The sequence below is a fragment of the Saccopteryx leptura genome, chromosome 13 (assembly GCF_036850995.1).
Source record: "Saccopteryx leptura isolate mSacLep1 chromosome 13, mSacLep1_pri_phased_curated, whole genome shotgun sequence".
Lineage (NCBI taxonomy): Eukaryota > Metazoa > Chordata > Mammalia > Chiroptera > Emballonuridae > Saccopteryx > Saccopteryx leptura.
Window position 1 is genome coordinate 17,748,260 of NC_089515.1, and position 14,238 is coordinate 17,762,497.

At 36.6% G+C, this 14,238-nt stretch overlaps 1 protein-coding gene across 1 annotated transcript in view; it reads right to left on the reverse strand.

Moving 5' to 3' along the window:
- The window catches only part of SMC3 (structural maintenance of chromosomes 3), a 40,318-nt gene that overhangs the window by 14,705 nt on the left and 11,375 nt on the right, over positions 1 to 14,238 (reverse strand). Inside the window, exons 7-17 of the mRNA XM_066354982.1 lie at positions 13,981 to 14,059; positions 11,503 to 11,620; positions 9,645 to 9,820; positions 9,040 to 9,120; positions 8,645 to 8,809; positions 8,247 to 8,368; positions 6,812 to 7,025; positions 2,797 to 2,900; positions 2,516 to 2,615; positions 1,531 to 1,691; positions 1,016 to 1,157 (exon numbers count right to left, since the gene is read on the reverse strand). Coding sequence (XP_066211079.1) covers positions 1,016 to 1,157; positions 1,531 to 1,691; positions 2,516 to 2,615; positions 2,797 to 2,900; positions 6,812 to 7,025; positions 8,247 to 8,368; positions 8,645 to 8,809; positions 9,040 to 9,120; positions 9,645 to 9,820; positions 11,503 to 11,620; positions 13,981 to 14,059 — 1,462 coding nt within the window. The remainder of the gene's footprint in view (positions 1 to 1,015; positions 1,158 to 1,530; positions 1,692 to 2,515; positions 2,616 to 2,796; positions 2,901 to 6,811; positions 7,026 to 8,246; positions 8,369 to 8,644; positions 8,810 to 9,039; positions 9,121 to 9,644; positions 9,821 to 11,502; positions 11,621 to 13,980; positions 14,060 to 14,238) is intronic.

A 14,238-nucleotide genomic window follows, 5' to 3' on the forward strand; every position in this document is an offset into this window, starting at 1 on the left:
TTGAGCAAGTTGGCCCTGGGCGCTGAGGATGGCTCCATGGCCTCACCTCAGGTACAAAAATAGCTCGGTTGCCAAGCAAAAGAGCAGCGGCTCCAGATGGGCAGAGCATCGCCCCATAGGGGGCTTGCTGGGTAGATCCCAGTCAGGGAGCATGTGGGAGTCTGTCTCTGTCTTCCTACCTTTCACTTAAAAAAACAAACAAACTTGCCTAACCAGGTGGTGGTGTAGTGGACAGAGCATGAACCTAGGCTGCTGAGGACCCAGGTTCAAAACCGTGAGGTCACTGGCTTGAGTAAGGGGTCTCTGGCTCAGCTGGAGCCCCCAGTCAAGGCATGTATGAAAAGCAATCAATGTACTGAAAAGGTGCCACAACTACAAGTTGATGCTTCTCATCTCTCTCCCTTCCATTCTCTCTCTTGCAAAAAAAAAAAAAAAAAAATCTCACTTGTTCTTCTGCAATTTCTCATGGTTTCAGCTTTAATCTTAAAGAATAGTAAAATAGTTGCTACACAACAAACATTCTGAAACCAAATACCTCAAAGTAATTAGTTTTTTCCTTAAGAATACCTGATATTTTTAATCCATTTAAAAGTATACCAGCTAGTAACAAATGCAACACTATACTTTCAAGCCTATCATCTTGTTAGACATTTTACATTTCATTTATAAGCCATTTTAAAAAGTATTCAGAAAACTTAAAAATATTCATTTCAAATGACAGTTCCAAAGGGAATTCTCCAACTACCTAACCTTAATTCTGTCACCCCAGGATATATTCTCAAAGTATCCTGCACTTCTGTATTTTAACACTTTGCACATATTCAATGATTTGTTTCACGTTAAGGATGTGGCCTCTCTCACCCCACCCAGCACTGACTGTGCTCTATGGGAAAAAAGGCATGTTTATCTCACAGACCATGTGAGTCCTAATGGATAGTGCCTGTGCACTAAGCATGCGTTAAACGTGAGAGAAAGTAACTTATTGAAAGAAAGACCTTAACAGAGACCAACTCACATTGGTTTCAGGATAGGCAGTATCCCTTACATCTAGCTTGTTAAGAGGCAGAAAAGTGACCTCTCCAGGAAGATTCATTTTATTAAACTCCATCAAAATCTTCGTGCTCACTTCATCTGAATCAACAATATGATAAAATAACCTACATGTAAACAGAGCAAGACACATTTTTATTACTAGACATTTTTTAAATTGCTCAACTTAAAAGTGCTATAAACATTTAAACAAACAATGCACTTCTTTTCCATGCAAACCAATTTATATGGGGGCTGGGGAGAGGGGGGAGAAGAACTACTTAGAAAAACGAAAATGAGAAAGAAAAAGCCCCAAAAAGGGAAAGTTCTAGATTCTACAATTAGAAACAAAAACTTGGCACCTACACATTTAATTAGAAAATTAAGTAACTGAGGATACAAGAAGCTAATAGGAGACATATACTAAAACTACAGTTGTTTCTTAGATTATTCTTACTTCCTTTCCTTTAAAAACTCAAGATACCAAGCAAATAAACTCACCTGTTTCCAGCAGTGACTTCCACACATGTGTAGAAAGCAGGCTCGCACTCAAAGTTATTCATCACTATGCCATGATAGCCATTTTGAACATGCTGGTTTATTCCTTTTCGACGAAAGTGGTCTAGCACTTTGTTTATGCTGTCTATTCCATTTAAAATGGCCTGTTTAGAAGTAAAAAATATTAAAATAATTTGCCAATTGCACTCTTGCTGGTAAGAAAAAATAAACCCACTACTCTATATATTTAAAAATATGCCAGACATTAAACTGAAAACACCCTCCCCAAAAGCACGCCCCCCCAAATTATGCCAATTTTGTAAAATACCATATATTATGGGTTCTGATCTATGACACTAGCATTAAAAATGGGCTCTTCATCGAAAAATCTAAAAATAGAATCTTCATCTAAAAATCAAAGCTTAAGTGGTTGGCTCAGTGGTAGAGCGTCGGCCTGGCGTGTAGAAGTCTCGGGTTCGATTCCCGGCCAGGGCACACAGGAGAAGCGCCCATCTGCTTCTCCACCCCTCCCCCTCTCCTTCCTCTCTGTCTCTCTCTTCCCCTCCCGCAGCCGAGGCTCCATTGGAGCAAAGATGGCCCGGGCCCTGGGGATGGCTCCTTGGCCTCTGCCCCAGGCGCTAGAGTGGCTCTGGTAGCAACAGAGCGACGCCCCGGAGGGGCAGAGCATTGCCCCTTGGTGGGCAGAGCCTCGCCCCTGGTGGGCGTGCCGGGTGGATCCCGGTCAGGTGCATGCGGGAGTCTGTCTGACTGTCTCTCTCCGTTTCCAGCTTCAGAAAAATATAAATAAATAAATAAATAAATATCAAAGCTTAAACAACACCCAACACTTCATATTTATAGGACGTGACGTGTGCTCTGCTCTTACTTATCGCCTGGAACCAATGACCGACAGCAGGAAAGCTAATACGTTTCTGTGCGAGCACCTGACTCAATGTAAACTTCAGGTAAATGAAAAGAATCTACCCACCTTTCCTGTTGCTGCTCGAAGAAGCTGCTGTTTCTTTTCAAGATCTTCCCTCTTAGCAGCAAGCGCTTGCTGTTCTGCATTCTCCTCTCTCCACAAGTAACTAACCAATAAAAATCACTGTCTTTAATTTCAAAAGCAATAAGTAGGTGCAATAACAGTATATAATTTAGACTAAAATAATGAAATCAAACAAAGAGTTAATTTATAACTTAAGGACCATTTAACAGCCAGTAACTAGCATTTCTCAAAAGAAATTAAGGCACATTTTAGTCTATACTAACTTTCTTTCACTTTGTAATTCATCTTTCTTATTTTTTACTTCATAGTATTTTCTGTCCAGTTCTTCTACTCGAGCTTTGACTTCATTAAGGTCCTGATCCAGTTTCTATGGAAATAAAAATAATTCAAATTTAAAATCTAATTTAATGCAACCTAATCCAAAGTGACAGAAAACAGATCAGTTGTTGCCAGGGAATGAGGGGGCAGAGAGGAATCTGCACAGGGTATGGGAACATCTGGGGGTGAACAGACTCATTATCTTAATTGTGACACTTTCACAGATATATATATATATATATATGTGTGTGTGTGTGTGTGTGTGTGTGTACGTATGTGTATATATATATACACACACATATACCAAAACTTATCACATTTAATATGTGCAATTTATTGTATGTCAATTATACTTCAACGAAGCTGTTAAAGAATAAAATTTCAATTTTAAAAAATTGCCTTTAGAAAAAAAGAAAACATAAACTATAAAAATGCTCTAGAAAATATTGCTAAAATAAAATTTTCACTAATGATCTAAACTTTACTACTTCTATAATACATACTCCAGAATTTTAGGGGAAAAAACTTGATAAAATCTTAAAACTGCAGTGCATACCTTTTTTTAAAATTTTTTTTTTAGGGGGGGGGGAGAGAGAGAGGGAGAGAGAGGAGACAGAGAGAGAAGGGGGGAAGGAGCCGGAAGCATCAACTCCCATATGTGCCTTGACCAGGCAAGCCCAGGGTTTCGAACCGGCAACCTCAGCATTTCCAGGTCGACGCTTTATCCACTGCGCCACCACAGGTCAGGCGCAGTGAATACCTTTTATATTGCCTTTCTGCACACATATAGAACACAAGAGATTGAGAATTATACTGAAAAGCTAATGGTTATTTTGCATAATGTAATCAGCACTGTGAAATCATATCTATCCAGTATAAAGGAGACTTCACCTTCACAAGTGGTTGTTTTGATACCCTAAGGTGTGACTGAAATATTGGAAAATGAGAAACAGCAAGCTTGAAAAAAAATAAGTAAAACCTCGCACTGGAAAATTCTGCTTTATCACCAGGCTCTTTCAAAAAAGAAGAGTATGTTTCTAAGAACTCAAGACAAAATGCACTTTCTTTATTTCAGGAAAGGAAATGTAGTTATTACTGTTAGAACTATACTGTCTACCTGGATAACCCTGTTTTCTACATCCTCTATAAAATATGCCAACCAAAGACCAAAAGCACACTGGACTCTCAAGGCCAGCAGGCTATTACTCCTGGGCACTGCCCACCAATTGACTTGTTTATGGTTACAGAGTCAGTTCTGTTTGCTTCCACTGGTTTTCTTCTGGGGGCGGGGGGTGGTGGTGGCGCCTAACTGATTAAATTAAATATTAAACTGAGACAATGGTATAGAGTTGTTTCTTTAAAAACTTGATTTAAAAAAAAAGACTTGATTTAGTTTTGGACACAAAGGTGAGTCACTAAAAATTAAATGGGCGAATCAACTTTAAAAGACTAGGGGAAAATAATTATATAATGTTAATACATAAATATATATCAACATATAATATATACTTTACTAATTCAAAACATCATGTCACAAAAAATCATTTATATACCTTGCTTTGTAGGGTATATAAATTTCATTTTTTATTTTATTTTTTTTAACGGAGACAGACAGTCAGAGAGAGGGATAGATAGGGACAGAAAGACAGGAATAGAGAGAGATGAGAAGCATCAATCATCAGTTTTTCGTGGCGACACCTTAATTGTTCATTGATTGCTTTCTCATATATGCCTTGACCGTGGGCCTTCAGCAGAACAAGTAACCCCTTGCTTGAGCCAGCAACCTTGGGTCCAAGCTGGTGAGCTTTTGCTCAAACCAGATGAATCTGCACTCAAGCTGGCAACCTCAGGGTCTCGAACCTGGGTCCTTCCGCATCCCAGTCTGACGCTCTATCCACTGTGCCACCGCCTGGTCAGGCGGGTATATAAATTTCATGCCAATTATAATTGAAAAAAGTCACAAAAAGTTAAGGAGCTGATCTAGATTAAAGGAGTTAACAGAAACATAGAAACTAAATACGATATATGATCCTAGACTGAATCCTGAATTACATGGTTTTCATCCAAATTTAGAAAGAACTATATTTATATATGTGGCTCATAACAAAAGAGACCCCTGGGAACTCCAATTATGATTTATACAAAAACAAACACATCATTTTGGGCTCTACACTTCAAGATAGGTACATACTCTGTTGAAGGATGTTGGTAACAGGAGGAGCAATAAAGTGCAGGGAAAATACAGAGAATCTCTATAGCCTCCTCTCAATCTTGCTATGAATCCAAAACTGTTCTGAATAAATCAAGTCTAAAGAAAAAAGATTGGTCCTGACCAAGTAGCTCAGCTGGTTAGATAGGCCCATCCCGATAGGTCAAGATTGTGGGTTCATTCAATCCTCAATCAGAGCACATAAAAAAACCAACCAATAAGTACATAAATAAGTGGAACAACAAATCAATGTTTCTTTCTCTCTCAAAAATAAAAAAAGACACACGGCACATAAGCATACATTTACCTGTTTAAAATAAAACCCTTAAAGATATGTATGTGTACACTTTTATGTTTATAAATAGTACATATACACACTATATATAAGTATATACCTATATTAAGATATGTTTTTAGTGGCTTTTTTGATAAACCACCACACCAACTGGTACAGATTGTATCTGATACAAGAGGTCCTTCTGGTGTGTGTGTGTGTGTGTGTGTGTGTGTGTGTGTGTGTGTGTGTACACTCTCTTCACTACCATCATCCTCTAATCACCTATACCAGTGTGTGTGTGTGTGTGTGTGTGTGTGTGTGTGTGTGTACACACTCTCTTCACTACCATCATCCTCTAATCACCTATACCAGTGGTCGGCAAACTCATTAGTCAACAGAGTCAAACATCAACAGTACAACAATGAAATTTCTTTTGAGACAAATTTTTTAAACTTAAATTATATAGGTAAGGTACATTCCTTATCGAGGTAGCGCCTGCACGTGGTATTTTGTGGAAGAACCACACTCAAGGGGCCAAAGAGCCGCATATGGCTTGCGAGCTGCAGTTTGCCGACCAGGGACCTTTTACTATGGCCAAACATATCACTTAACAAAAGCATTTTTCTCCTTTTCATTTTAAATACTATGAGATCTATCATACTCTGAAATTAATTTTATCCTCCATTTCAATTTTTTTAAAGATTTTATTTATTCATTATAGAGAGGGGGGAGAGAGAGAGAGAGAGAGAGAACAGGAAGCATCAACTCCCATATGTGCCTTGACCAGACAACCTCAGCATTTCCAGGTTGACGCTTTATCCACTGCGTCACCACAGGTCAGGCCTCCTCCATTTCAATTTTTAAGGAAAAACTATCTAAACATTCATAATAAATGTTTAATTCATATAGAAAATGTTATAAAATCACCATCGCTTTAACAAGAAATACGTTCTGCATTATTAAATTGACAGAATTACTATAAAGTTGTTTTAGATTTATATATGATAAAATTAAGGGTAGTTCAGATATACACTACCAATTCATAAAAATATACCAGTATATCAAAAATATACTCAATCTACACGGACACTCATTGATATAAAAAATTTTTTTAATTTCTTAACTTTTCCATTGATTTGAGGGGGGGGCATCATCTTGTTCCAGTTAGGTGCTCCATCTAGTTGTGTATATTCATTGTCTCAGATGTGCCCTGACCATGGACCGAACCCGAGACACCTCAGCACAGGGGACTACACTTTATCCACTGAACCATCAGGCCAGGGCTAAAAAAAATATCTGAAAAAAGGAACTACCATATGTATAATATTAAACTGTGTTGGTCTTTTCTAAATTAGTGCCTGTCTTGTGTATTTTAAGAGTAACATGGAACTGTTAAAAATAAAACTAAAATTGGTAAAACTACATAATTTATCTCTTTGGAAAATTTTTATAAAACAGTTGTAAAGGTTCTTACATTATACTGCTCCAAATTTTTCTCTTTATTTGCCTCAGTGTCCTCCAAATCCTTATGTATAGCAGCAATCTGTCTTTTCTTATCATTAATAGCTTGATCTAAAGACTTGAGTTCCTTTTTAATCCATTTATCCCTTTCTTCTTTTGATGTAAATTGGCTCCCACGACCCTGCTTTGCATAAAGATCCGTTCTTTCCTGGGTAGCTTGAGCCAATCTACACAGAGTAAAATAGAATGGATTGAAAAACAGAACAAGAAATAATCGAATTTAACCGCAATCAATATATCAAGAGTATATAAAGACAACAGTCCTTTTAAAAATAGTAAGCATCAAAGCAACTGCTACCTAATAGAGCTCCTTGGCTGGTTCTATAGAAAATTAATTTTACTTCAAAATCAGTTAAGGTCAGGTAAAACAGCCCATCCCCTAAGAATTTCAAACAGAAAATATCTTTACTCCAGGTTTGGGTTAGTCAGTAAATCTAAACAGTTCTAGTTTATATAGTTAACTATATAAACATTTAAACCCCTTACAATAAAAGACACTATATAAAGATTAAAAGGCAGGAGAAAGTATTCACAACACATAGAACTATTAATACCCATATTATATAAAATAACTGAAACAAATATAAATGGAATAAAAACATGACAATGCACTAAATCATAAAATCAGCAAACACTGGCAAGGCCAAATCTATAGACATATTAAAGTCTAGATGTTAAGACAGCCCTGAGTGAAAAAGAAAGTGGTAGAATAAAATATACAGTAAGATGTCACTTGATGGGAAATAAACAAATGTGAATGTGTTTAAAAGACCAACATCTAGCTCACGGGTTGGAAACCTTTTTGGTTGAGACAGCCATGAATGCCACATATTTTAAAATGTAATTCTGTGAGAGCCATACCACGACCCGTGTACGTTACACATTATCCAATAAAAATTTGGCGTTGTCCCGGAGGACAGCAGCTGTGATTGGCTCCAGCCAACCGCAACCATGAACATGAGCAGTCGAAAATGATTGGATTGTAATACATGAGAATGTTTTATATTTTTAATGTTATTATTTTTTTATTAAAGATTTGTCTGCAAGCCAGACGCAGCCGTCAAAAGAGCCACATCTGGCTTGCGAGCCATAGGTTCCCGACCCCTGATCTAGCTGTTATCTTAGGAAGTAATTTAACCTACCAGAGCCTCAAGTTAGTTGAATTTAAAGTGGGGCTAATATGGATCTCTTAGGGCCTTGAAGTAGAAAAAAAGTAGGCAACATGCAGACAGTAATGCCTGGCCCACAGTATCTGTTTAACATTGACTATTATTTTGTAATGGGCATTTATTTAATTTTTGCCCATAATATTGTGCCTTCTTAACCGATAACTATTTAGGTTCTACAGAAAAACTATAGTTATGAGTTGGTGAAAAAAAATCCCAGACCTAGCAATTCCTCGCTCTTCTTTTTCTTTTACACTGTTGAATTTAGGTTCTGTTTCTGCCAGTTCTTTCTGCTTTTCTTCTATTTTTTCAAGCAGCTTCTGCCTCTCTTTTAACAAGCGTTTCTGTAAATAAAGCAAAATAAAAATGTGATCTGATTAAAAATTTGTTTATATCTAGCATGAAATATTTCCTCATGAGAAAATCTTGCATCACAAAACTTAATTTTTAAATGTAAGAAACAGAGCTAGTGCTGAGTTGCAATGTGAGTGCAAATTATTTTATTGTGCCAAATTTTTTACAAAAATTCAAGCAGGCACACCTATTACAGAAAGACCTTAGTTCTGCAACTCCTACTCACCTGAACACTTATGTCTTTAATTTTTAGCATCTTAACTTACCCTTTGCTCACTGTTGCCTGCCAATTCATCTTGTAAATCCTTGGCTTTAAGCTCCAACTTAGTCCTCTGCTTAATTTGTTCTTGTCTCTCAGCACTGAGCTGCTCCTTTTCCTCTTTCATAGCGGAAATTTTTGTTTTCAGCTCTCTAACTTGGCGCTCAATATCCTATTCAAAAGTTTAGAAGAGAAATGAATCGGCAATTGAAAGTATAACAGCAGAACTATGACACTATTAGTTTTGTCCTGTCTTCTTCTTTCATTTACACCTTCAGTGCTATGCGTTTCCAATTCTCAATCACAACGACACCCCATCTAAAGTTGCCATTTCTAATTTTGGTAAAAAAGTTTACTGTGGTAAGAAAACATGAGTTAGCCCAGCTTAGTCTGCAGTCTCACCTCCATCTTATCTCGTGCATCCTGCTGGGCATCTCTTAATTGCCTGGATTTTTCTCCACTGGTTTCTCGCTTAGCAGAAAGCTACAAAAAACAAAACAAAACAAAGAAAACCACTATGATTTTTTATTTATTTTGTAGTTAATATTTCATGACATCTAGTAAAATTTTTAGATATCTGCTAAAATATTCACTTAAAAATTTTTACAAAAAAGAAATTTAGTTTCTTAAAATAAAAAATTCTTACTTTTAAGTATTTCTTAAAACAAATTTTGTACAAAATGTCAGCAGTAGTAATTACAAAATACATTTTAAAAAGCTAAGAAAAAAACTCCTAAGGTGTTAAAGGTGGCTTCCTCTCATCTTGGTCTGTCTGACACCACCACCTGATTGTATTTCAGATACAATGACAGCAAGGCCAAAATAGGCCTATGCATTTGTCTTGGAATATAAACTGAAAGAACAAATTTGCTAACTAATAAATCCATTAAGGGGTTTTCAAATTTAAATGTGTATTTAAAAATCATTAAAAAGTATGACTACAGCACAAGTTGAACATATTCATAATAAAGTCAATCTGAATGTAGTGGCAAAAGTAAATATTGTACCTCATCCAGTTTAGCACGAGTCTCATTCAGTTCCTGATTGTAAATGGTATATTCCAGGGCTCGTCGCATTTTATCCCACTTCTGGTACTGAGCTAGCTCCTCCTTTTCTTCCTCTAAGGTATGCAATCTCTCTTCAATGTATTTTAACAACTCATTGATTTTTTCCCGTTTTCCCTCTTTAAAAAAAAATAGGAGGGATGAAGGAAATGAATAAAATTTTATGTAGTATCACTTCTTGACTATACCATGAGTTAAACTTCATTTTAAGAACAATAGTATTATTTTTTTGATATTATGTGGTAACCAAATCTAAGATAATAAAATGGCAACTAATATGCTTTATTATGAAATGCAACAAAGAACACAGGCCCTGGCCGGTTGGCTCAGCGGTAGACCATCGGCCTGGCATGTGGAAGTCCCAGGTTCGAGTCCCAGCCAGGGTACACCGGAGAAGCGCCTATCTGCTTCTCCAACTTTCCCCCTCTCCTTCCTCTCTGTCTCTCTTTTCCTCTCCTGCAGCCAAGGCTCCATTGGAGCAAAGTTGGCCCCGGGCGCTGAGGATAGCTCCATGGCTTCCACCTCAGGCGCTAGAATGGCTCTGGCCACAATGGAGCAACGCCCCAGATGGGTAGAGCATCGCCCCCTGGTGGGTATGCTGGGTGGATCCTGGTCAGGCGCATGTGGGAGTCTGTCTGCCCCCTCCCACTTCAGAAAAATACAAACAAACAAAACAAGAAAAAGCAACAGAGAACAAACATTATATAGGGTGACACTGAATTTCTTTTTTTTTTACAAGATCTTACATACAATTTTTTTTTATTTTAGAGAAAAAGGGTGGGTGGGCGGAAGAGAAAAACATCAATTTGTTGTTCCACTTATTTATGCATTCATGGACTGATTCTTTTATGTGCCCTGACCAGGGATTAAACCTGCAACCTTGGTGTATCAGGACATCACTCTAACCAACTGAGCTACCTGGCCAGGGCTGACATCAATTCTTACACATGTGGTAAGGGCCTCAGTTTGAGCTTCCTTTAAAAACCAGTGCACCTTCCCACAATATTAAAAAAAAGGCCTGACCTGTGGTGGCACAGTGGATAAAGCGTCAACCTGGAAATGCTGAGGTCGCCGGTTCGAAACCCTGGGCTTGCCTGGTCAAGGCACATATGGGAGTTGATGCTTCCAGCTCCTCCCCCCCTTCTCTCTCTCTTTCTCTCCTCTCTCTCTCTCTCTGTCTCTCCCTCTCCAAAATGAATAAATAAAAAATAAAAAAAACTATATATAAAAAAAAACCAAAACCCTAACATCACTGGTGTCACTGATTATCAAATTTACAATAACAGCACCATCTACAGCTGCCATACAAAATATGAAAAAGTGTTTTACAGATGAGGAAGCTTTGGACCAGAGAGACTGCATCAAAAGTCACGTCAGTTAATTATTACTAAGATTTTGAATCCAGGACTGTCTGACTCTATGCTATCATAGAACACAGCACTTGAAAAGCAAAGTGGTGTTTCCATAATAAATATACTAATGAAGTTTTACATTTACTTGCTCTTGAGTAAAAAAAAATTTTAAGGAATACATCCAAGATTGTTATCCTCACACAATGACGAGGGCACTAAAGGCACAAAGCAGTTGATTTAAAAAGGCATTACAGTAATGATTTTTATTCAAAGAAATAAAGTACTGAAAATCTCAAACCTTAAATTGCTTAAAACTCATTTTCTTTCCATTCAGCACAAAAGCAAATTATTTTACAATATATTCCTGAACAGACATAACTCTTTTCCACTATAATACAATAAAAACCTACTCACAACAAAAAAATAAAGTAGAAACATATTTATTTTACCTGTTTCTTTCATTAAAGAGATGCTTTCTTCTTTTCGTTCATCATACACTCTAGTACCAGCTACTTCTCTTAATAGCTTTAGTCTTTGAGAATCTGGCGCTGTTGCCATCTGGTTGATCTTAAAATTTTAGAAAAACAACTATTACAGCACAACAGTCTGTGATTTAAGAACTCTATCTTGAAAGGGTATTCATTCATATAATCAACTGAGTATGAGTTTGCCAATATAGTCTGTATTCAGCAGTAGGTTTACAGTTGTTCATGTGGAAAATGATTCAATTAATAAGTAACACAACACACTCTGCTTCAAGTATTCACAACTATAAACCTACTTTTGCCCACCCCTGTATACCTATATAGCTGCATTCCCTTTTAGTCCAATGAAATTTACCAAATATCCAAATAGAACTGATATATTCTTAAGTCTAATTTATGGATAAAACTCACCAAACTATAAACGACAAAGGAATATCCCACCAACAGTTTTTCTTAGTTAATATGATAAGAGACAAAAGCTGAGCTTCTTCCCTGGCAGGGTAGCTTGGGTGGTTAGAGCACCGTCCTGATGCACCGAGACGCCGGCTACATCCCAGGCCCAGGCACACAGGAACAGACTGATGTTCCTGTGTCTCCCTCTCTCTCTAAAATCAGTAAGTAAATTAAAAAAAAAAATTTAAGATGAGATTTATTCTAAAATGTATTTTTAAAAGGGGAAACCATCACTACACATTTTTTAAAAGCTATAATGATATTAAAAGTATAACAAAAATGGTATGCTTAAAATATAGATAAAAATAATTGTCTCACAGGGGTAGTACACATTAATAGGCAAAAACATCTTTAAACTCTCATTTACAAATACAGAGCAAAGAATACATGACAAAAAGTGGTAAAATTTAACTGCCATGCAACTGTGTATATAACACGCATGAGTTTTAGATACTCATAAAAATAAAATTAGGCACTAAAAGTAAAAACTGTTATCATGCATTATAATTTCAAGTAACAGTTACTTTAACACTTTTACAAAAAAATAAAATAAAATAAAATCCAGCTCTGAACTAAGAAGAATGGTCTGTTGAAATTATATTCAGCCTGATTGGTGGTGGCAGTGGATAGAGCAATGACCTGGGATGCTGAAGTCCCAGCTTGAGCATAGGTTTACCAGCTTAAGCATGGGATCATTAACATGGTCTATGGTCATTGGCTTGAAGACCAAAGTCACTGGTTTGAGCCCAAGGTCATTGGCTTGAGCAAGGGGGTCACTGTCTCAGCTGGAGCCCATCAGTGAAGCAATCAATGAACACCACCATAATCTTCCTAATCACTTCTGAATGCTAACTTTCCAACACATATCTTAAAAAGTCTCCCATTTAGTAAGTGGAAATTTGTCAAGAATTTTTCCCCTAGACCAAAAAAATACTACAGAAAACTTTAGGATATTACAGGTATGTTCTAAGAAAAATTACCTTAGATATAGTTTAAAATATATGAGGAAATAATAAGACAATTAGATATAAAGTACATGAGAAAACAGTAGAACAAACAGCTGAAGTATATAGAAACTAAAGTATAAAGAATATAATCTCTATAAGGAAGATAATACATAGCATTATGTAAGCTTTTAGTATTTTAATTGTGATATTCTGAGTAACAGAATATCAATTTTATTTATTTTAATTTTTCCATCGATTTAAGAGAGAAAGGGGAGAGGGGGAGGGAGAGAGAGGGAGAGAAGAGAGGGGAGAAGGGAGAGGGATAAAAGAAGGGAGAAGGGGGGGGAAGGGAGGTATCAACTCATTGTTCCATTTAGTTGTCACTTACTGACTGCTCCTCGTAGTGCCCTGACCAGAGACAGAACTCTGTGACCTCAGCACTCCAGGACAATGCTTTATCCACTGAGCCACCTGGCCAGGGCCTAAAGTTTCAATTTTAGAAAGTAATTTTTTTCAAATGTGATTTTATAGAATTTCTACAATATTTTCTTTTTAAAAAAGTTTTTATTAATTTTAGAGACATCGATTTGTTGTTCCTCTTATTTATGCATTCATTTGTTGTTTCTCGTATGTGCCGTGAACCAGGGATCGAACCTGTAACCTTGGTATATCAGGTGATGCTCAAACCAACAGGGCTATCCTGCCAGGGCTCTACAATATTCTTAAATTATGATTATCATGGACTTTCACAAACCAAAAAATGTCTTCAGGTACAATACACCTTAGTAAGTGATAGAAGTCATTAAGGAAAGGTTCACTTAAACTCTGCTGAAATAGTTCCATCTCATTATGCAATTGATCTATTTTGTATTTTATGGTCACATAAAAGGTAATACTAACTTCAATACAAAATAAATCAATGAAAACCAGACATAAGGTATATTTTAGCTTGAACTAAACTACTAGAATCAACAAACAATTCATCATTCAATGAATATACTCAGAAAGCAAATTATACTGAAAAGGACATAGCATTTTTTACCTTTCCTTGTTTAACAATATAATAAGGATTACTTCGAGAAAAACCAGCACTTTCAAGGAGGTTCATGACATCATTTTTCCTGTTGATAAAGATGAAAAACTTCAGATAAATAACAACCCAACAATAACCAAAAATTGAGTACATTAACTTTTGAGTTACAGAACGTGAAAGAGTATAGGACAGTCCTTAAACCATCTGTTTTACCAGCTTCAGAGAATCTTCGGATTCTTATGTTTATGCTCTAAATACTGATTTTTT